Raw genomic sequence first — 20,744 nt, forward strand, 5'->3', positions numbered from 1 at the left:
ACTACTGACACTGGAAGTGTTAGGGATATATTAAAGCCTCTGACAAAACTGGGATAGATTTCTGATAAATGATTTAAAAATCTAAATTTCAGTATCTCTTGAGCTGATGACACAGAGCAATTTTTCTAAAAAGATTCGATTCTTTATACACATTAGCTTTATGTGTGTCAGAAAATCTAATTTTAAGTATAAGTTTGTACTGTGTTGTTTTTCCCTGGCTTTTCCTATAACTTGTAGAGGTCATACAAGAAACCAAAAGTCACTTAATGATTTGTATATAATTCTAAACTCCTACTTTTGCTTTCTATTGCTGTATCTTTCATGATGTAGGAAAATTAATTTTAAAACTGTCTTCCTCACTAGTTCATTTGAAGCTGCATGTGAAAATAGTGTTCTTTTCCATCAGATGCGACAGTCTTTAACATTTAATTGCTATTTCTGAACCTGTGGATATTTGCTTTGCAATGATGCAGCAGTTTTTAAGACCAGATTCTAAACTCCTCAAAGAATTCTGATATTTCTTCGATATGCTTTATTGCAATGTCCATGTATATACTTTTATTTTATAATAATTTACTAACGTGTTACTGCCTAAACACCACCATTCCCATCTCCGCGCTCAGGCCAGAGAGCTAATGTTTCGCCTTGGGGACAGGATCTGGGAAAAGACAGGCAAGCCAGCCTCTCACCGCTGCTGCCGCTGCTTGCCTTCACCATAACCATAACCAATCTGGGCCCGGGTCCTAGCCCAGCCACACCCCTGGCGCCCTGCAGTGCCCCAGGCTGCTTCTGGTATGAATGTGCACACCAGGAAGGCAGGCCAGCTGTTTGGCATAGGCACTGCCCATTGCCCACTGTGCCTGTGGGTCCGAACCCACGTATGCATACCGAGCACATCTCCTCTGCTAACACACCTGCTCCCTTGTCTCATCAGACTTCAAAAACACAAGGTCAAAGATAAAATCAAGAGTTTCAAGACCACAACAGAAGAGCATTAAGCCAAGTCCAGAGCCCTGTGCAGCTGCACAGGTCACACATGCCCTGTTTGAGGCTTCATGACGTATCTGTAGAAATTACTTGCCCCTCATATGAATGAATGTGGAGGCAGATACATTTATGCCTTTGACGTTCCATACTGGACATACATACAAATAGGCCGTGGATGAGGATACATATTATTGGCTACCACTAGTTTCTCTGCCTCTATGCTGCCCTAAGCTTACCTTTGTTTTCTTTTGTTTTGTTTTTATTTTGAGAGAGAGAGCGTGCACGCACATGAGCAGGGGAGGGGCAGAGAGAGAGGAAAAGAGAATCCCAAGCAGGTTCCTAGCTGTCAGCATAGAGCCTGATGCGGGGCTCAATCTCATGTACCGTGAGATCAAGACCTGAGCCAAAATCAAGAGTCAGACACTTAACCGACTGAATCATCCAGGTGCCCCTAAACTTTCCCTTTCTGATGAAAATGCTAGACACCAAGGCAGACTTTCTTTGGAGGAGGCTCTTTATAGATTCACATGAGAGTGTCTTTTCCCAAGGTTCTAGAGAGAGTGGGAGTAAGATAGCAGGAAGGGAACTAGTATTTACTGAGTACTTATTATGTTATTTTATACCAACCGATTAATTTAATTGTAACAGGAGTTCTGTTAGCCTTTTATGCATGAGAAACTGAACTGAGAGGTTGAAGAACTTTCCCAAGATCATACAGCCTGCAAATGGTAGAGCAGAGATCTAAACCAGGTCTGGCTGGCTGCAAAGACTTTGAGAGGCAGCTTTAGTGTCCTGGATGTGAGCACTGGAGACAAACTACCTGGGTCCAAATCCTGACCTGGTCATATAATGGCTTCATGTTGGATGAGTTACTTCCTGAGCGTCAGTTTCCTTGTGTATATGGTGGAGATCAGAGTAGTATAATACCTACTTCACTGGGTTGTTTAGAGGGTTAAGTGAAGGTTGAATATATATAAAGTGTTAAGAACAGTGCCTGACACTTAGTAAGCTTGCAATAAATGTTACTATGTCTGTCATTACTATTGTCAAATTCCTTTGCCCACTCCACAGTCTCCCTTCACAGGTTAGAAAAGAATGTTAATGATCAGCAGAAGAGAAGAGCTTACAGACAGACAGCAGGAGCCTTCTGCTGTTTACCTTCTCTAAAGTTCCCCTAGAAGGCCCTCTTGGAAATGATGTGAGCGGTGATCTGATTCTCACCCCAGGCAGCCCAACTCTGTAGGCTTCTTGGATTCTAATGTTCCATCAGTCTGATCATTTTCTGTCTGGGTTGTGTGTGTGTTGCAGGTATGAGACTTCTCTGTTGGATTTGGTTCAATCTCTGAGTCCAAAGTCTGCTCCCAAACCTCAGCCCCATCCCTCCAGAGAAGCTGGGGCCTGGAATCACAGTACTTGCCGATTTAGTCCTCGAAAATCAATCTGGAACAAGGTGGGGGCAGGCAGGACCCCTGAAGACCTGGAGGAGAATCAAATTCTGGAAGATATTTTTTTCATTTGACATTGAAACACATGCTACAAAATTTCCATCAGAAATGTGTGGGCTTCTTTATGTACTGATCTAGAGTGTTAAATCATTTGATGGCAAAGTAACCGTGTCTCTCCCATACTAGCATCCTGTTGTGTATTGAACACAGAAATCATTCTACGAACCCGGAGTGGTTTTGGTCAGACCAATCAGTAGGTAACACATTAAGGGGTTATGGGGGTGGAGGGTAGTATCTTTTCTAGGCCAAGCCTTGTCATATTCAGCCTGATTTCAAGAGTGTTTCCTTCTCAATACTTTATTGGAAAAGGTTGGCTTTCTTTCGTATACAAGGAGAACGTTTTCACTGAAAGATCCCTCTGATTTCAAAGTAGCCCCTTTGTAACATAAGCAGTTTCAGAAAGACCCTTTACCTCTCCTTTACCTCTGTTCCCTCACTGCCTGCCTCTATGTACACGTAGCCATTGAATCCCAAAGTTGGAGCTCCTGTGCCTATGCTCACAAGCAACCCTGGGGACTAATTGTGAGCCGGTATCAGTAGTCATCAGCCCAGCAGCTGCCCATCCCTCAACCAAGGGCACAATGGGCTAGAGGGAGGGACCCACCCAACCCTTGGAAACCAGCATTAAATCACACAACAGAGTGACTACCCTCAGGAAATAAAATGGAGGCACAGGCCTAAAGTGCTTTTCCTGCCATCCACCCATTTCCCAGGATAAATAAGAGCAATATCTCAGTACGTCTTATTGGCCCAAGTGTCTATATTCTTCACTCTTCGGAACTGCCCATGGCTGTATCTGGGGAAGATGGCAGAGCTAGAGAGGGGCATCAGCTACCACAGGCTGATAGGCTCTCCCTGGGCCTCCCTCCTACCTATGAGGATCAAAGGCCCTGGTGACCAGGCCTTTTATGTGCTCTGCTCAGGATCACTGTCCCACTGTCCCATGACCTCAAAGAACCATCTCTACTTGCCAGATTCTCCTTCACCACCCCAGGCAGAGTCTCTCCATCTTTCCCACTGGGCCTCCATTTGACCCGAGAAGGCCTGTGGGAGAAGTACACTTGAGGCCTCGTTTTCTCTCTGTTCTCCTATTCAGCAGAGCTCTTGAGATGGGTCCTTCAGCTTACAATGGGCTCTGGTGGACACTCATGCTGATCGGCAGCATGATAAGCCCGGTAGAGCCAGTGAGTTTAAAACTTCCCAGTCATTGGAAGCAAGGGGGAAATGTGTCCCCAGATGTGTATGCTCAATGACTTTATTTGATCTGGAAAGTGTTGCTTTTTTTCTCTCCCTTTCACCAGTCCCAGGCTTGAAGTAGGACCAAGAGTCTTTGTCCGTTAGTGAGTGTTGGTAGCCAAAGTCAGGCCACCCAGTGCAAACTCCATTTAGTGAGCCTGCATGGCCTTATCAAAACTAGATTATTTAAGCCTACAAAAGCCTTGTTAAGCAGATTCCTCATCTGAATAGATCTAAATTTCACTGTCTCTTCAGGCTGAGGCCCTATCATCTCTACTCAGCCTTCCTTTACTTGGGTCTTTTTGTTCTTTGGAAAAAAGAATGGAACCTACCAATACCATATCCTTAATTCGAGGTCAAGATTAACTAGGTTTAGGCATTCAACTGAAAGTTTGAAAAAATACTACCAATTACAATGTCCTTTTAAAATTTCACCCCTGTGAGAGTAACTGAGTCCATTTCATCCCATTTCAAAAAAGGTTTGGAGTTTCTTTTGGTGTGGCAGAAGGAGTAGAAGCTGAGAGCCCTCAGCCATTTTCTCAATTAAATTTAAGTTTCCAGAACTTTCTTTTCCTTGCCCCAGGTGTCATGAGTACCTTAAGTACATCCCCCCTTGGATCAGCCATAACTACACTCTCCCGTTTGGACGCCGGTGTCTTTACATCTCTCCAGAGTAAGAGGGTGCCAGAAGGACCAAGAAAAGGATTATGATTTCTTTAAGAAGCTTGTTTGCTTTTAGAAGAATCATAAGTGAGATTTAAGCTGAGGTCTTTTGGGGTGAGTCTATCACATGCCACAGATTGGAGTTTAATTGCTTCTTTACCTCCCCCTGCATGAGCAGTTTGGAAGAGCCAAGATGAATTTTCAGCAGAGCATCAATCAACATACTTTTCATATGCTACATTCCGCCACCAGTTGCCTTTCTGTATCCTGTGGGCATTTCCTGTGTGTCAGGGCAGTAGGATGTGAATTTGTGTCTAATCCAGTATCTTCCTTATGAATTGAACAGTGTATGTTAACATCTTACTCTGTCTTGGAGATACATATGTGGAGATACATATATATATGAAAAGGTTCTTGTAGGACCTCGAGGCTGTTGTAGAGCCTGGACGCTTGACCTAATTGCAGATATCGTATGGAAAGAGGAGCAGACACAGAAGGGTCAGGCTTTCTTCCTGGTAAAGTACTCCCAAAGTGACTGCCTCCAGCTGCTTCCTCAAAGCAAGACTGGATACGTATTAGGAGAGCTGCACATAGGGCCACAACATTGCCTACCCTGCTACCCACTATTCTGTGAGACAAAAAAACAACCAGTGTTTGCAAAATGGGAAAAGGAAAAGTATGTCCACCAAAGCTCCCTACAAGGGCCCAAAGTGCCTGATTTAGGAAACTAAGGTTAATCAAGAAAAAGCTTTTGCTGACAGTCATCCTTCCTGGAGGCACACTTGTGTTCATCCAAACAGACCCCATGGTGGGGACTTCTCTAGAAAACCCCAAACGTCACGGGGAAGGAGGGGGGCCCTCTCCTTCAGAGCTGCCCTTGGCACTTGGCCCAGCTCCCAGCACCTGGCTCCTACGAGAGATTTGCTAGCCAGAGACTCTGGGAAGCAATAGGCCTAAAGGAGAGAGCCGGATGAAGTCTGCGGTCATTAATGAGGCGGAGAGGCTACAGCAGACTCCTCCCAGCTCGTGCTTTAGCCTCACCTCAGTGCATATTGTTTCTAATGTGGGCAACTGTTCATATACGTGAGAGATTTTAAGTTAATCAGTTATCTCCATGGCTATTCTCCTCATGTGGTTGTGGTATCGAATCATCCCTTCGACACCCCTCCTCAGATCTGTGAGGCGTAGCTTGGAAGCAAGAGCAGCACCACAAGTTATCAAAATGTTGTTTTCCTCAGTATGTGTTAAACATCAGGAGCGTGGGTCAGCTCAGAGAGAGGAAACGGTTTGCCACAAACTGTTAGGTTTTCCTGGTTGACTCCAACCCACTCCCATCACGTGGACCCCAAGTCTCCTCTAGGCTGTGTGGTTGCTGGAAAGGAAGTTTCAATTTACGTGCACCCCTGAGTCCCTTCCACGTGACTGTCACCCAAATTGTTCAGCAAGGAAGGACTATCACAGCACTCGGACACAGGAAAAATGGTCCTGTCTAGGTGGCTTTAGGTGCTAAGAGATGCTGGGGAGGGCTTGTGTGCCTGAAATGCCCAGTTTGAGATCAGACTCGTGGGTCCAATTAACAGCCAGAGACTCTATCCTGCCCCTTTTTCCCCAGGTCAATCTGGCACCTCCCCCTGATCAAGGGGACTGCAGGTATCCCTCAGAGGAGGAGGTGGCAAGACCACAGTCCTCACTCAACCAGCTCCCAGCCCTATGCGCCATCTTGTTCAATGCTTCTGATATTTGTACTTTTAAAAAATCATTTCAGGGGGGCGCTTGGGTGGCTCAGTCGGTTAAGCATCCGACTCTTGATTTCGACTCAGGTCATGATCTCACAGTTCGGGAGTTCAAGCTCCATGTCAGGCTCCACGCCGACGGGGCGGAGCCTGCTTGGGATTCTCTCTGTGCTTCTCCCCCGCTCGCTCGCTCTCTCTCTAAAAATAAATAAACTTTAAAAAAATAATAAAAATACAAAACCATTTTAGTATATAAGTGTCTCTTGTAAGCCACCTTTAATTCTTCGTGGAACGAGGACAGGGAAACATGTACGCGTGCCTAAGTGTTCAGCATGTTATCTTGTGCACCGATAACGAACATGAGGCCTGACCGACCCTAACTGAGGCCATCACCCAGTAAAGAATAGAATTCCAACTCAGAATCTGGGGGTGGGAGGGCCATTACTCCCTTCTCCCCCCTCTGTCTTCCGGTCAAACCCGAGTAGTAACGAGTCCTCCTCCTACTCCTCAATCTGCCCCCTCCGCCCTCTCTGCTGACACGTCTCTAGGACAACAGTCTCTGTGTTGGGCTCCCTGCTAGATGGCCTGGACTCATCCTTGAAAGAGTGACTTAACCCTCTTTGCCTCGCTCTTATCTTTAAATGGGGATCGTGACAGAGGCTACCTCGGAATTGTCGTGAAGGTACAGCAAGCATGTCGAGCGCTCAGCACAGGTAAATAAGCACTCCTAAGGGTTACCTGTTAACTTTTCTCCGTGAAGCGGCCAGGGTCATCTTGCCATGTCACGCCCTGGTTAAAGCGTTGGAAAGTTCCAGTACTTCATTTCCTATTGCGCTTAAGAGGGAGCGTGGCCTTGTGAGCATTAATGCACGAGGCTCTTCATGGTTTGGCCCCTTCGTTTCCCTGCTGTTTCTTTCTCTTGACTTCTGTGCTCCAACCACTGTGAACTTCCATAGTTACTGAAGGCAGCGTGATATCCTTCTCGCGAGCTTCTCATGAGCTTTCTTAGCTCTCTGTATATCCTCTATCACCACACTTACTGTGCTAGGACTGCCTGTTTATCTGTTCCCTCCTTTAGATGGTAGGCCCCATGGTGGCCAGAATAAGATGCTGGTCTTAGCCATCACTCAGTCCCAAGAAAGGAGCATGATTCCTGGCACGTTACAGACTCTCATCATTATCAGTTAGATGGATAGGTAGGTGCAAGGGTGGAAGGGAGGGAAGGAGAGAAGGAAGAAATTAAACAGATGTGTGCCTCCAAAGTTCAGTACCCTGAATACTCCAGGCTGCTTGCACCTCTCTCACAGGGAGAAAGAGAGGGCTGTACTGAGGGGTCTGGGGACATTCTATTGCTCCCTCTCTATTCCCACACTGACTCACATTTTCTCTCCAAATAAATCTAAGACTTAACAACTTTTCCTGTTTAAAAACCCAAAGGACTCCACGATGCTTACAGGGCAAGGAGCATGCACTTTAGAGTGACCTACCAGGACTCAGCATCTGACCCCACCTCCCTCATCCACCTCACCTCCCTCCTCTCTCTGCTCTATTCACCTTTCCAACTCACAGCTATTGGCCACCTCCCAAAGACGCTGCTCTTTGCCATCTGTGTGGCTTTTCCACATCTCTGTCTCACGGATGACTTTCCCAGACCTAGCTCAGCTGTCACCGCTTCCATATTCTCCTGATCCCTCCGGGCATCCTTATAGACTCTCTGCTTCTGCTAATGCTCCAGAGAACCTTCTGTCCTATCCCACCTCAAACTGTGCTGTATTGTCTTGTGTACTGTTTGTCTCCCTATTAGCATGCTGAGTGTCCAAAGACGACAAATATTGACCTTGGAATCAACTCAGCCCTACCACTTGTGAGATGTACACATTTAGACAAGTTATACTTTATAAATTTAAACTTTATTATAAAGTTAAACCTTACAGAGGCACGTGGATGGCTCAGTCCATTGAGCATCTGACTCTTCATATCGGCTCAGGTCATGATCCCAGGGTCATGGGATTGAGCCCCGCGTAGGGACTCCGTGGTGAGCGTGGAGCCTGCTTAGAATTCTCTCTCTCTCCTTCTGCCTCTCTCCCCCACTTGCACTCGCTAGCTGCCTCTCTTTCAAATAAAATAAAGTTAAACTTTATCAATTATACTTTCTAAGCCTCAAATACAGTAATTTATAAAATCATTTATAAAAAGGGGGTGGTAATTCCTACCCTATGAGTTGGTGCCTCGAACGCTGACCTAGCCCGGGAAAAGTAGCCCAGAGGAAAACTAGAATGATTCGGCAAAGATGCCCATGCAAGGAGGCTGAGGCAGGGTGTTCAGTGGAGGCAGAGGGGGCTCCCTGGAATGTAGGGACCAGAAGTCCCAGGAACAAAGAGCAGTGTTGGGGTGCGGGAGACAAGAGGCGTTCGGCCGAAAGACCAGGGCCCGTCCCATCTGAGATCTGCACAAGGCATGGGCGCCGGCCCCTCCCTCCCCTTCCTCTGCGGTCCATAGCTGGGCGGCCTTGGCCCGCACCTCACTGGCACCACCGCACAGACAACAGCCCCGGCCTGACCGCCACCAGGATGTCCAAGGCCCACGGTCCTTCACCTGTGCTGCAGTTATAAGCCCTGGTATCCCTGCTCTTTGTCCTTCTCTTCCCCTGTGCTGAGACGAGGGGCTGGAGGAAGGGAAGGCCAGCTGTCCTGCCTCTTGTCGCTGCCAGCCAAGACACCATGAACCCCCCCAGCCCTGGCTTTCAGTGTCCTCCTCCCAGCTGGAGGTGATTTAAGCTTGTTGGATTTATATAACATTGGGAAATGGTAAACTGTGTAAATTTGCTATGTTTTCCAGGGACAGTTATTTATGGAGAGGCATTTTTAACTCAAGTGCATAAGTGTTAAATCATTATAATAAATTCATGCTATTCAGACTTTCTTACATTGTAATAAATTTTTTCTAAGCATGAATGAGGAGATCCATGATTCCTCTAATATACTATCATGTATTTCTTCTCAAAATGACACAACTTACTATATCAACGTGGAGAATAAGAGAAGGAGATTTACTGCGATGGAGGGGAAAAGGTTGAGTAACAATGAGTGTGAGAAGGGTGTCGGGAGCAGTGACCCCAGGCAGAACTTCTCCCTGCCTCTCTGCTTGCCGTGCACCTGCTGGGAGGAGAAGCAGGTGCAGCCCCAGCAGGGGAGGGCCAGCTAGGGCTGCGACCCCCAAATCTCCCAGCTGAGCTTAGGAAAAGAGCAGAGAAATGGGTAGGGGCCCCAGGGCTTCCGTCCCACCCTATGCAGGGGGAGGTGCCGGAGTGGGCGGTCTCCGAAAGGAAAAGCCCCCTGGTCTTCCAAAACCTTCAGTCCCGCGTGGAGAATGGCCCTGCACACGGCCCTCTCCTCACCTGTCTCCCACCTTTCTCCTCACCTGGATGCTCACCTGGACCAGAGGGTTCATACCTTTCATCAGATCCCCAAAGTTCAGGACACACTGGTCTTCAGTAAGCTCTGAGGCCTTTTGTGATCGTCCACTATGCACTAGGCAAAGTCCAACGACATCGGTTCTGACCACCAGCAGCACACAGGCGCTCCTTCGAGCTGCAGTTAAGAGCTCCCAGAGGCCAGAACAACAGCCCCTGGGAGGGAGACTTCCATCAGGATCTTCCCAGAGATAGGGCACTTTTGCTGGGCGAGGGCAAGGACAGGAGGATGTCCCAGGCAGAGGAGGAGCAGTGTGTCAAAGGCATGGAGACAGAGCCCCCCAAAGTAAGCTCACGCGGACAGTGTTGAATGCTAGGCCTGGTGTTCAAAGTCGGAGGAGTGGTGGGGTCCAGTGGAAAGACACCCACATAGGTTCCAACTATCGCTGCTTCCCTGCTGCCTGTCACCTCCCCAGCTGGGGCTCCCAGATCCCTCCTTAGTAGGGAAGGAAGAGGGAAATTGGCCCCTCCAATGCCCGGTCCAAGTGGCTGACAGCTGTCTTCAGGCTGACCCAGCTAATTCCAAACTGGCCACCTGTTTTTTTTTTGTTTTTTTTTTTTTTTCCATTTTATTTTGAAGTCAGACTTACAGAGAAGTTTTGGAAATACCGCAAAGAATTCCTGTATACCCTTCACCCATATTCCCCAAGTGTTAACATGGTAACTCATTTGCTTCATCATTCACTCTTTCCCACACGTAAATAAACACATCTATTATTACCTTTTTCCTGAAGTATTTGAGAGTAAGTTGCACACATAATCCTCTCTAATAGTTTGGCATGTATTTCCTAAAAACAAGGACATTCTCTTACATAACCACAGTACAGTGATCAAAATCGGGAAGTTAACATTAACACAGTGCCGTTATCTAATCTACAGACCTTAATCGACATGTTGCCAGATTTCCTTATTAACTTTCTAAGTTTCCTTTCCTTAAATATCTTTTTAACAAAGGAAAAACAATGCTGGCTCAGAATCATACGTTGCATTTAGCTATTGTGTCTCTCTAAGATGAGTACGATCCACTTGTTTGGTTTTTTTTTAAGCTTATTTATTTATTTTTGAGAGAAATTGCAAGCAGGGTAGGGGCAGAGAGAGGTGGAGAGAGAATCCCAAGCAGCCTCCACCCTGTCAGCGCAGAGCCCAACTCGGGGCTCGAACTCATGAACGGTGAGATCATGACCTGAGCCGAAATCAAGAGTTAGCCACTTAACCGACCGAGCCCCCAGGCATCCCTACAACCCATTTGTTTTATAAAATGTTCCCCAATTTGGGTTTGTCTGATGTTTTCGTATGATTAAATTCGGGTGACGCGTTTTCAGCAGAAGTAGGTAATGTTGTGTCCTTCTCAGCACATCATACCAGGAGGCCCATGACAGCTATTTCCTTCATTCCAGGGCATATTAATGTTAATCACACGGTTAAGGTACAACTGTACAGTTATTAACCTTTCCTTTGTAACGTATTAGTCTGGGAAGGCGGGGCGGGGGGGGGGGTACTTTGAGACTATGTAGATATTGTTTCCCTTCTACCTTTTACCCACGAGTTTCAGCATCCTCTGATGATTCGGCACATTCCATTTAAATCCTAGTCTTCTGCTGGGTTCTGACTACCCTCTTTGACCAGCCCAGTACTAGACAAGAGATTGGAAAAGGAGACAACTCATTTCTCTTCATCAGGGACTTCAGCTAGGGAGGGAGCCACATACACAGAGCAGCACAGAACAGCGTGGGAACAGGGCCCGGTGACGTGGTCCCCACTCGGAGGTCAACAGGAGGTCACAGAAGAGGTGCTTAGCCTGATCTAGAGCCCCCTGGAGCAATGAACCCTGAACCAAGGGCAGGGAGAATGTGAATGGTCAGAAACCTGGAACAACATTAGAATCTGTGTCCATAAGACATCTGAGGGCCCCAACAAGAACTTTTCCCAAATGCCTATCATCCCCCCAGCTCCCAGTAATGAGAAGACCAGAACCATCGAGCTATCTTCTAATCCCTGTGCAGAGCTGGGGCAAGATGGAGCCGAGGGGCCTTGCTGGGAGTGTGCCAGGCCTGGGCTGCTTCAGAAGGGGTGCATGGGAGGCATCCTCCCTACACCACTCTGCTTATCATTCATTTGGCAACCATTGTCGAGCTCCTTCTATGTGCCAGACCTTGCGTGCAATGCCAAAGGCCCTAATACCTCAAGTAGTTCTTGATTAAAGGGGATACCTTGAGCCCAGAGGCATCTTAAGGTTGCCCAGCGCTCAGGACAAGGCGGCAAGTGTCAAGACTTGCTTCAACTTCCGCCCAGAGTGGAGAGCAGGATAAAGTGGCGGGGAAAACACTGTTCTTTTCTCTCATTCGGGTAGCTCTTATCTCAAGAGCTAGGCTGAGGGCTTTCACAGCCTCCCTCCTCTGCCCTCTCTCTTCTCCAGGGCCCTTCCCAGCACTTAGCAGAGAGCTGGACCAAATCTTTGAGACCCAGGCACCGGCTCACTTCTGCAGAGGAGGAAACTGAGGCAGAGGCCTGAAGCCTTTCCAGGACAATCCTGCTTCCACCCTTCCCGTGGTTAGGTTGTGTGTCTGTGTGAGCCTTGGGAATACAGTCAGCGAAGAGGCTTCTGAGTGAAGAGTCGTGATGCAAGTGCCTGGAATGGGTAGCCTCTTCCAAAGTAATACAGCGATTACAAGCACAGAATCTGCCAGCAGGGGACCAGGGCTCACACCCCAGCTCTGCCGTACCGGTGACTTTCAGTACACAGCTGAAGCTCCTCTGTAAAACCGGGTCCAAGGTTATCGGGAAGACAACTGGGATGGCATCAGTGAAGTAGCCAGGACAGTGTCTGGGTCATCAGTGGTGGGGGGAGGTTGTTTTTAAACAAGGCCCTGCATCTTCCCCAGCATATTCCCCGCCTACCTAAGACATCTGACAGTTCTTCAGAATGTCTGCCCATGGGCCCCTCCCTTGGGGCTCACCCTCCAGCGCCCAGCCCAAGTGTCTCCTCCCTAGACTTGGCCCCTTGCCTTCCATCCTCAGGGTCGCCCCGAGCCCTGCACCACACTATCCCGCAGTTGTCTTTGTCAGGGAACCTCATATGGGGGAATGAGTGCAGCTGATTTTTATTCTGGGCCCCATTACTTTCTTGCAGTGGCATTTTGGGCAAGTTACTTACCTTCCCCAAGCCTCTTACTGTGATTCACGTGGAGACTCTGGAAACCAGAAGAATCCTCATACCTCAATTAGTGGAGTATGGGGCCCTCAGAAATGGTTACATTTTCCCCCTTGATTTTGAGTGGTGGAGAACCAGTTTGCATCGATCTTGAAAGTTTGTTTATAGTTTTCTGCAGAGTTCAGTGTACTGGGGTAAACAAAGCTGTCACGAACTCAAAAGGTTTTGAACCTCAAGTGGCTACATCAACTATTAATAAATATTCCATTTATGAATTTCCTCTCCTTGTTAAGAATAAAAGCTAACTGGGTCTTTGGGTTTTCTATCTCCCTCCAGGCTCCCCCCCGTCCCCACCACCAGCAAGTGTTCCTAGGCAGGGAGAACTATGGATTCATTAGCAACACGCTCAGTAATGTGTCACTCATTCATTCATCTCTAAGAACCCCAGCTCCAGCCCCGCTGATGAAGGAGGGGAGGAAAGGAAAGGACTGGTACCTGAGTCAACATAGATGACGCCATTTCCTAAAGGTGAAATTGGGTTGTTGAGAAAACCTCAAGAAGAAGCAGGGAGGTGGGAGGCAGGACACAAGCGTTGGAGGAAGTGGCTGTGAGGAGGATTCACAGCCCCGGGAGGCGGGATGCAGAGATTAAGAGCATCGCAGACGGACGGCCCTGGGCTTGAACCCTGACTCTGGGTCATCTGGGCAAGGGACCGCCCCTCGCTGAGCCTGTTTCCTCATCTGTAAAATAGGGACAAAAACACTCACCTCAGAGAATTATGGGAGATTCTAATTAACTCCACACAGGGGCTGGCTCAGAGCAGCACCCATAAGTGGTAGCTACAGCCATGGCTCAAAGAGCCCAACTGATGAGGGTGACCTCTTCCCAACCAGTGGGGGTCCTGAGCAGCCCTGGGCCTGCTGGGAATCCCACAGGCCAGCTGCTGGAGCCCGGGCCCATCACTGCTTGGCTCTGGATGTCCCCACTGAAAATGGGGACCATGGCTGAGTCCCTTATACCAAAGTACATGTACCCACGTGTACACATTTAAACAGGGTAACAGAAACAACTGATCACAATGGCCGGAAGGGGTGGCTGGATTCAGGGGTGGGAAGGCTTTTCACGGTATACTTCTTCATACTTTTTGAATTTTGTTAACTTTCCAAAAAAAAAAACAACAAAAAAAAAACCAGGTAACATTTAAAAAATGCAAAGACCAAATTAACATGCAGCCTGAGGCCATACGAACCCAGAGGAGATAGGCTGTAGACAATAACAGCCACAGTGGCGCCAGGAGCGCTCCTGGGAGAAAGGGCAAAGAAAGGAAGGGGCAAAGGAGCAGCAGCTAATTGGGGTCCCTGGAAGAGTGTGAACAGCGAGAGACAGAGGTGTGTGCCCTCAGCATGACAGCAATTCTCTGGGAGTGTCGCAGGGCTGACTGGACCATGAGAAGATGGCTTACAGTGGTCTGATGTCAAGTTCAAGCTGGCCTCAGTTGAGACACGAATTGTCAATGGAATGGAGCTACAGAAAGGGAAGAAGAGGACTGGAGCCTGAACTACTCATTCTGAGTATCTGTAGTGTGCTGTAGAAGAATTTATAACTCAGACTCCTTGGGGTAGGATGTAGCTGTGCATGGCTGTGTCCCATTCACTCCTCACAACTCTTGTGGTGGTGGTAGTATTATCCCCAGTTTAGAGAGAAGGAGATTGAGGCTCAGAGAGGTTAGGTGACTTTTCCAAAGTGACACGGAAGATATTTGAGTGAACTGGGATTTGCATCTGGTCAGACGTCAAAGCCCATGCCTTCTTCACCTTGATACACGGGTCTCTAAGCCTCCTCCTGGTCTGGGCAAATCTTGTGTGGACCCCCACAAAGGGTGCAAGCCCAGAGGGGGGTGTTGGGAGCTCCCGAAGGGATGAGGAGTTAGGCTACCATGAGGGAAGAGGAGATGGGGTGATAAGGAAGGGCCTGGGGTGCTGGGGCTGGCTGTCAGGCTCCCCAGCGCTCACCAGCCAGGCCTGAAGCCCAGACGCTGAGGGGATGGCAGAGAAGGCAGGTAACCAAAGGGAGGACTCGCAGGGAGAAGGGAGGGCAGCTTAGAGAAACAGACAGAGGGGCAGACAGAGGGAAGTCTCAAGTAAAAAGCCTATACTTGCAAACACTCATCTGAGGGGAAGGGAGTATTGGCTACACACTCATTCCAAATGTGCTATTATTACTTAAAAAGCATTTCCAGGACACCCACCACTTTGGAACATGCCTTCAGTTGTCTGAAGTCTGTGCTTTCCTCCCCCCCCCCCCTTCCTTCCTCCCTTCCTTCCTTCCCTCGTTCGTTCTTGCAGGCAGTGAATCAACAGTGACTGAAAGCCCAACTGCCAGCAACGAATGGTCTACGAAGGTGCGATGTCAATGGCCGCTAATAATTTTTGCACGGGGGTGGATTCCATTTTGTGAGATAGACAGATGGTATTCACAGCGAAGTCTGGTATGTCACCTTGGGCAGGGCTGGGGTCCTGAGCTCACTGCCCAGATGTCCCATAACTGCCTTACCCTTGTGGAGAATGCTCCTTTGGGTTCAACCGGGTATAATTCCAACACTGGCCCAGCAGACCTCATGCCAGAGGGAGCATAGAGTCACCCGGCCCGGCGACAGCAGAGCTTGGAAGGCAGGTGGAAGGAGGACCCGGAGGCACTCGTGTGGGTGGGGAAGCTCTGCTGTGTCTGTGTCTCACTGTACTCGGTGTACGGGAGTGCGTGGGATCCAGCTCAGAATAGGAAAAATGTCAGATCTTTATAAAAACCCAGGAGACGGGAGCTATTAACTACGAGTTCTCAGTAAACATATTCTTTTCATATTAGCCTCACAGAGAAAGAAAGGGGGAAGGGAGAGAAGAGAAAAGTGAGCACAAAGAGTGGATGAAGAGCTGAAGGCTTTAGAAAGTCACCAGGAACAGGGGCTGGAGGGGGGCCTGGGGAGTCTAACCAGGAGCCAGCACCTACCCTTGGGTAAGGCTGGGGGAGGCCACGGGTTCCCCCAACAGCTGCAGCAAGGGTGCGGCCGTCCCACAGGCCACGGCCGGCCTCTAGACATCAGTGCTGCCTCAGAAAGGTTGAGGGCAAGCCAAGATATCTACCGATGAAATGACTTGATATCCGGGATTTGCTTCAAAATAATTCATTAGTTGATGTATGTTAAAGCCAGGTGGTACATGGAGGTTCTTTATGCAAATACCTCTACTTTTCATTATTATGCCTGAAATAACAAAATGGTGATAACAAGCAAAAAGTCTTTCATTTATTTATTTATTTATTTATTTAGAGAGAGAAAGAGGTGGAGGGAGGGGCAGAGAAAGAGAGGGAGAGAGAGAACCTCAAGCGGGCTCCTTGCTGTCAGCGCAGAGCGTGACGCAGGGCTCAATCCCACAAACCGTAAGATCACGACCGGAGCCAAGCGCAAGAGTCAGACGCTTAACTGACTGAGCCACCCAGGCGCCCCAGCAGAAGTCTTAACTGGAGGAGCTAAGAAGAGATCACAAACTGCAGGTAGAATGCTAGCAGAGGAATATAAGCCATAGGATACAGGCAGAAATTAATGAGATTTGTGTCTTGGGTTTTCTTAAATAACACTGCAAAACAGGGGTTCTTAGCCAGGAAATGATGTGGGATGGACTCTGAACTCCCTGTAATTGTGGGCAAAGTGACCTGATAGTTTTCGGCAAGATTTCAAAGAATCTGCGACTTTCCCCCAGAGGTTAATAAACTGTATTCTCTCTCAAATATTCTATGCATTCATTAGTCACTTGGTGTGTGGTTTTAAGTAGAGGATTATTTTCTAGAACTGGCATATTCACATCTGGGCCCTGTGTTTTTGTCTCTTCTCTCAGTCAACCATACCTGGAACAGAGCAAAACTGGCCAACCCCCTTCACAGCCCAGCTCCCTAGGGGCAGCTCCCAGGGCCCCCACTGTCCCTGAGCCTCAGCAGTGGAGGTTGGGGGAAAGCTATGCCCGAGAGAAGGGCAGTCAGGGGGGAGGGGAGGCCAGTGAGGCCCTCTGGGGTCCGAGAGAGGCAGGGGGAAGTGGTGTGAAGGCCGTCATCCTCTGACAGACTCACTGGCTTTTGGCTGCGAATGTCCAACAGAAAGCATGGTTTCGAATAGTCTGAGGCACAAAAGCCCAGAGAATTCCTTAGGAAACACCTTCCCGGTCCTCACAGGGTAGCACAACACCCGGTGTGACGTGACTCATCCCCCTTGCCATGAATTCTTTCAAGGAGTCCAGCTCCCCACAGGCTCCCCAGAATGGGCCAAGCAGCCCATCCATCACCCGTCCTCGTAGCCTGGTGGGCAGGGAAAGTGGGGTTAGTTTAGGGAACACTGAGGGTCTCATCTTGGAGCCATCTCCACAGTTAAGTCAAGGCTTGCAGGCCTGCCCCATTTCCTGATACATTCAGGCGAACATTTCACAAGCTCGTGTGAGAAACGGGGACTTGGCCCTTGGCCTTGGGAACAGAGGTGGGAACAGAGGATGGAACACGGGGTCCAGGTATGACTCTGGAGCTGGGGCTCTGATCTCTGCTATCAACTCACTTCAGAGAAGACATCTGAGGGCTGAAGCCATTCCCCACTCTCCCACAGGAGGGCACAGACAGACCGACAAGGACTCTTGTCTCCCAGCGCTCCTGCCTTCTTCCCCGGGCCAGGCACCGAAGCCGGGAGGCTTGCCTGCCCCCTCAGGTGGAAAGAGATGGAGAAGCTCGGTGGACTCTGCCCATTCCCAGAGCAGGCTGCAGGACCGAGGGTAGTGAGACAGGCTAGAGAAGTTCTGTCCCAGGACACAGCCTGATGAAGGCTTGTGGCTGACGTGCCTCTTTCTGAGCTCTCACCTCAGAAAGACCTGCTCCCTCCTTGCCACCTCTCCACCCCAAGTCCTGGTTCCCATCCTTCTTCCTTTGGAAACCCCACCCCAACCCCCCCCCCCCCCCCCGCCCTCAACACACACATTTCTTCTCAACCCTCCTCTGGCTTTCAGGGTTCAGACACCTCTCTCAAGGGAGAGAGGTGGGAGCACTCCAGGAAGCTCCTCCCTCTACACCCCCTTCCACCAGAACCGTGACTCTGAGGGCGTCCTCCAGAACTCAGTTTTCTCCATCTATGCAAACTGTCAACACAGTGGAAGGTGCAGGACCAAGAGAAAATGCTTGCTGGGAAGTTTAGGACTGTGTCCTCATCCTTCCTTTACTGTGGTCCCTGCCTCCACTGCCTCCTTCCCAAACTCCTCACAGTGCTTCACACTCTCCACCCCCCGCCCCCCCCCCCCCAAGCTCAGGTCAGGTGGCCTCAGTTTCCTCTTGTCAGGGAGGAAAGAGGGACTTTGTTGTGTCTGGGCACTGTGGCCTTTCCTGCCCAGGAACCAAAAGAATGGGGCTGCAATGGAGACTTCCAGAGACACCCCACCAGTTGAGAGATGTTTCATAGCGTGCAACAGGGCCTCCTTTTATTGCCCCCATTGCCTCCCAGAAAGGACTCCAACCGTGGGCCAGGAGAGCACACAGACTCCATGGGGAGCAGGACCAGGCTACTTCCAGTGGGTCAGCCTTGGGGTTTCAAGACACAGCTGGCCAGATTCCGAGAAGCACAGACCATCGAAGAGTCTCGTTTTGATTTTTTCTTTTAAACTGTGCTTTATTTAGGGCTAAGCTGGAGAAAGCGTCATCCAATAGTTACAGAAGGTTACAAGGAGTTTTAGGGAGTTGAGTGTGAAAAGAGCAGTTGTACTGAACTGCGGCTGTTTTTTTTTTTTTTTTTTTTACAACATCTGGACATCCTAAAAGGAGGAGCCAAGAGAAAGAAAAAGAAAATTTAAAAAATAATAATTAACTAACAAAATAGACAGAAAGAAAGGAAGGGCAGGAGGCCTAAGAGGAACCAGACATTTGTTCTTCTAAAGCAAAAAAAGGGGAAAATGGTAGGTCCATGAGCCTCCTGGCCTCCAGATGACCCGGACATCAATGAGAGGAGGGTATCAAGGCAGAATGCCAAAGCAAGTCTTCCCAACGGTGCAAATAAATTATAATAAATATGTTATACTTTAAAATATATGTGTTCTTAAATAATTCAGTGTTTTTTCTGATTCTGAGTTTTTTAAGCAATGTCTTTTTTAACTGCTCTAAAGTCATTTACCAAAGATAAATATCGTGCTTTCATTAAATAGTTTTCCTTGTTTTTTTTCTCTATCATTACAATTAAAAGTCCTACAAAATATGCAAATTTATTTACAGAAAAACAGAGCCGGCATCATTTAAACATCCCTGTTTTTCAAAATTCCTTGTAAACAGTTTCAGAAATTCTTCAAAGATTGTTTATTTTTCTCTCTCTTGTTTAAGGTTTTTGTGTGTGTGTGTGTTGTTTAGTTGTTTTAAGATGAATTTCCCAGGTCTCCCTTGCCCGGAAAGTCTCTGGAGCAAGCATGGAAGGCGAGTGAAGCGGCAGGTGTCGAGGGCTTGCGGAGAGCGGGCGAGCGCGCGCAGCTCCCGAGCGAAGCAGGCGAGGGCGGGGCGGCGGCTTTCCCGCGATGGCGCGGCCCCCACCGGCGGTGCGCGGCCAGGAGCCCGCAGGTCTGGGCGAGTCCGGCCTGGCCCTCGGGGTCCACGGCGTCCGACAGCACTCGCGGGGAGAAGGGATCGATGCTCAGTCTAAACTCTACAAAAGTACAGTCCTACAACATCTGGGATTTTAGCAGTAACGCTAACTTCTATAGGTTTTTTTTTTCCTTTTTTATTTTTATTTTTTATTTTTTGCTTTCCTCTAATTTTTCTTCTATTATATAGGTATTTTAAACTTCTCCTTTTTAAAATTCTGTACAACTATTATGATTTTAAGAGGGGGAAGAGTTAGAAGCATTTACAGACTTTTCACAACAATTATCTTGCCTTGTAAGTCCCTTTTGTCCCCTCCTTGTTTTCTCACACTTCACGGTTAATGAGTTTTAATATTTTTGTTGCTTTCCCCAAATATCCACCATTTTGTTCATCTTAACAGCTCCATCCAGACATATAATACAGAAAACCATAGGAAAGTGTCATAGACTTGAACAAGGGTAATCAAAGCGCCTCTCAAAGTATCAAAGAACTATTACCTTGCTGTTTTAAAAGCATTGAAGCATTATTTTTCCTTTTTTTTTGTTTTTGTTTTTTTTTGGTTTTTTTTTTTGTTTTTTTTTTTTTTATTACATTTTTCATAGAATCGCTCTAAGCTGTTTCAAGAACAGCCATGAGGCAGGAAGGAGGTTTTCCTCCATCCCCCTCTATTGGGCATAGAGCTACACAGCTGCAATAAAAAGTTTGGTCCTTTGGTCCCTAAATAGCTAAAGGAATGACAGATAGAGATGCTCAGCGGCGGCCTCCCCGCCGCCCCCTGGGGACCAGGCCCCACCACACCGCTCGCCCCAGCCTGCCTCAGGTGCCCATGGGCTGGAAAAGCCCCGGGGATCGGTAAGCAGCGTCTCTTCCCTCTTCCCAGCCTTTCAGCCTCCCCATCTGGTCTCAAGTTATTTTGTTTTAAAGTTGCCTTTTTTGTGTTTTTTTTTTCTCATTTTTCTTCATCATCTTCTTCTTTGTGTCATATATATTTTTCCCCCAAACACGTGCCCTCTGAACTCCACAGACGCTATACTTTCCTTGAAGAAATGTTACAGTCACAGAGAGTGTCTGGAGTCTTCAGCTTGATTGATATTGGCTGATATGTCAAAGGTGTCATCCAACAGTTCTCATTTATAAATATATATAGAGAGAGGTTTGTTTTTTAATGTAGCCCGTTCAGCATCCTGCCCTAAAATGAAGAAAATCAGGGCTGATTAAGTCAAGAGAGGAAAGACAAAATGCATCCAAACACCAAAAAGGACCCTGCCTCAGGGGTTAGGGTGGGAGCTTTGGGGGATGGCGGGAGGGAGGGGAGAGACCAATATGAGAATTAGTCATGATCATGATACATAGAA

General features: G+C 48.1%; 2 protein-coding genes across 59 annotated transcripts in view; one reads left to right on the plus strand and one right to left on the minus strand.

The window, feature by feature from the left end:
- The window catches only part of KIAA1328 (KIAA1328 ortholog), a 371,362-nt gene extending 358,340 nt beyond the window's left edge, over positions 1 to 13,022 (plus strand). For 9 of the 10 annotated variants that reach the window (XM_078435291.2, XM_078435292.2, XM_078435294.2 and 6 more), the window contains one exon: positions 2,296 to 13,022. In XM_078435291.2, coding sequence (XP_078291417.2) covers positions 2,296 to 2,506 — 211 coding nt within the window. In that variant the 3' untranslated portion in view covers positions 2,507 to 13,022. The remainder of the gene's footprint in view (positions 1 to 2,295) is intronic. The other variant, XR_013551238.2, reaches the window with a different exon arrangement.
- Positions 13,023 to 18,406: 5,384 nt separating this feature from the next.
- Positions 18,407 to 20,744, minus strand: part of CELF4 (CUGBP Elav-like family member 4) — a 299,755-nt gene continuing 297,417 nt past the window's right edge. For all 49 annotated transcript variants that reach the window (XM_060613671.3, XM_060613695.3, XM_060613670.3 and 46 more), the window contains one exon: positions 18,407 to 20,578. Coding sequence is in view for 5 of the 49 variants with exons in the window: in XM_060613675.3 (XP_060469658.1) it covers positions 20,552 to 20,578 (27 nt within the window). In the remaining 44 variants the exon portion in view is untranslated. The remainder of the gene's footprint in view (positions 20,579 to 20,744) is intronic.

This window comes from Panthera onca, chromosome D3 (assembly GCF_046562875.1).
Source record: "Panthera onca isolate mPanOnc1 chromosome D3, mPanOnc1 haplotype 2, whole genome shotgun sequence".
Taxonomy (NCBI): domain Eukaryota; kingdom Metazoa; phylum Chordata; class Mammalia; order Carnivora; family Felidae; genus Panthera; species Panthera onca.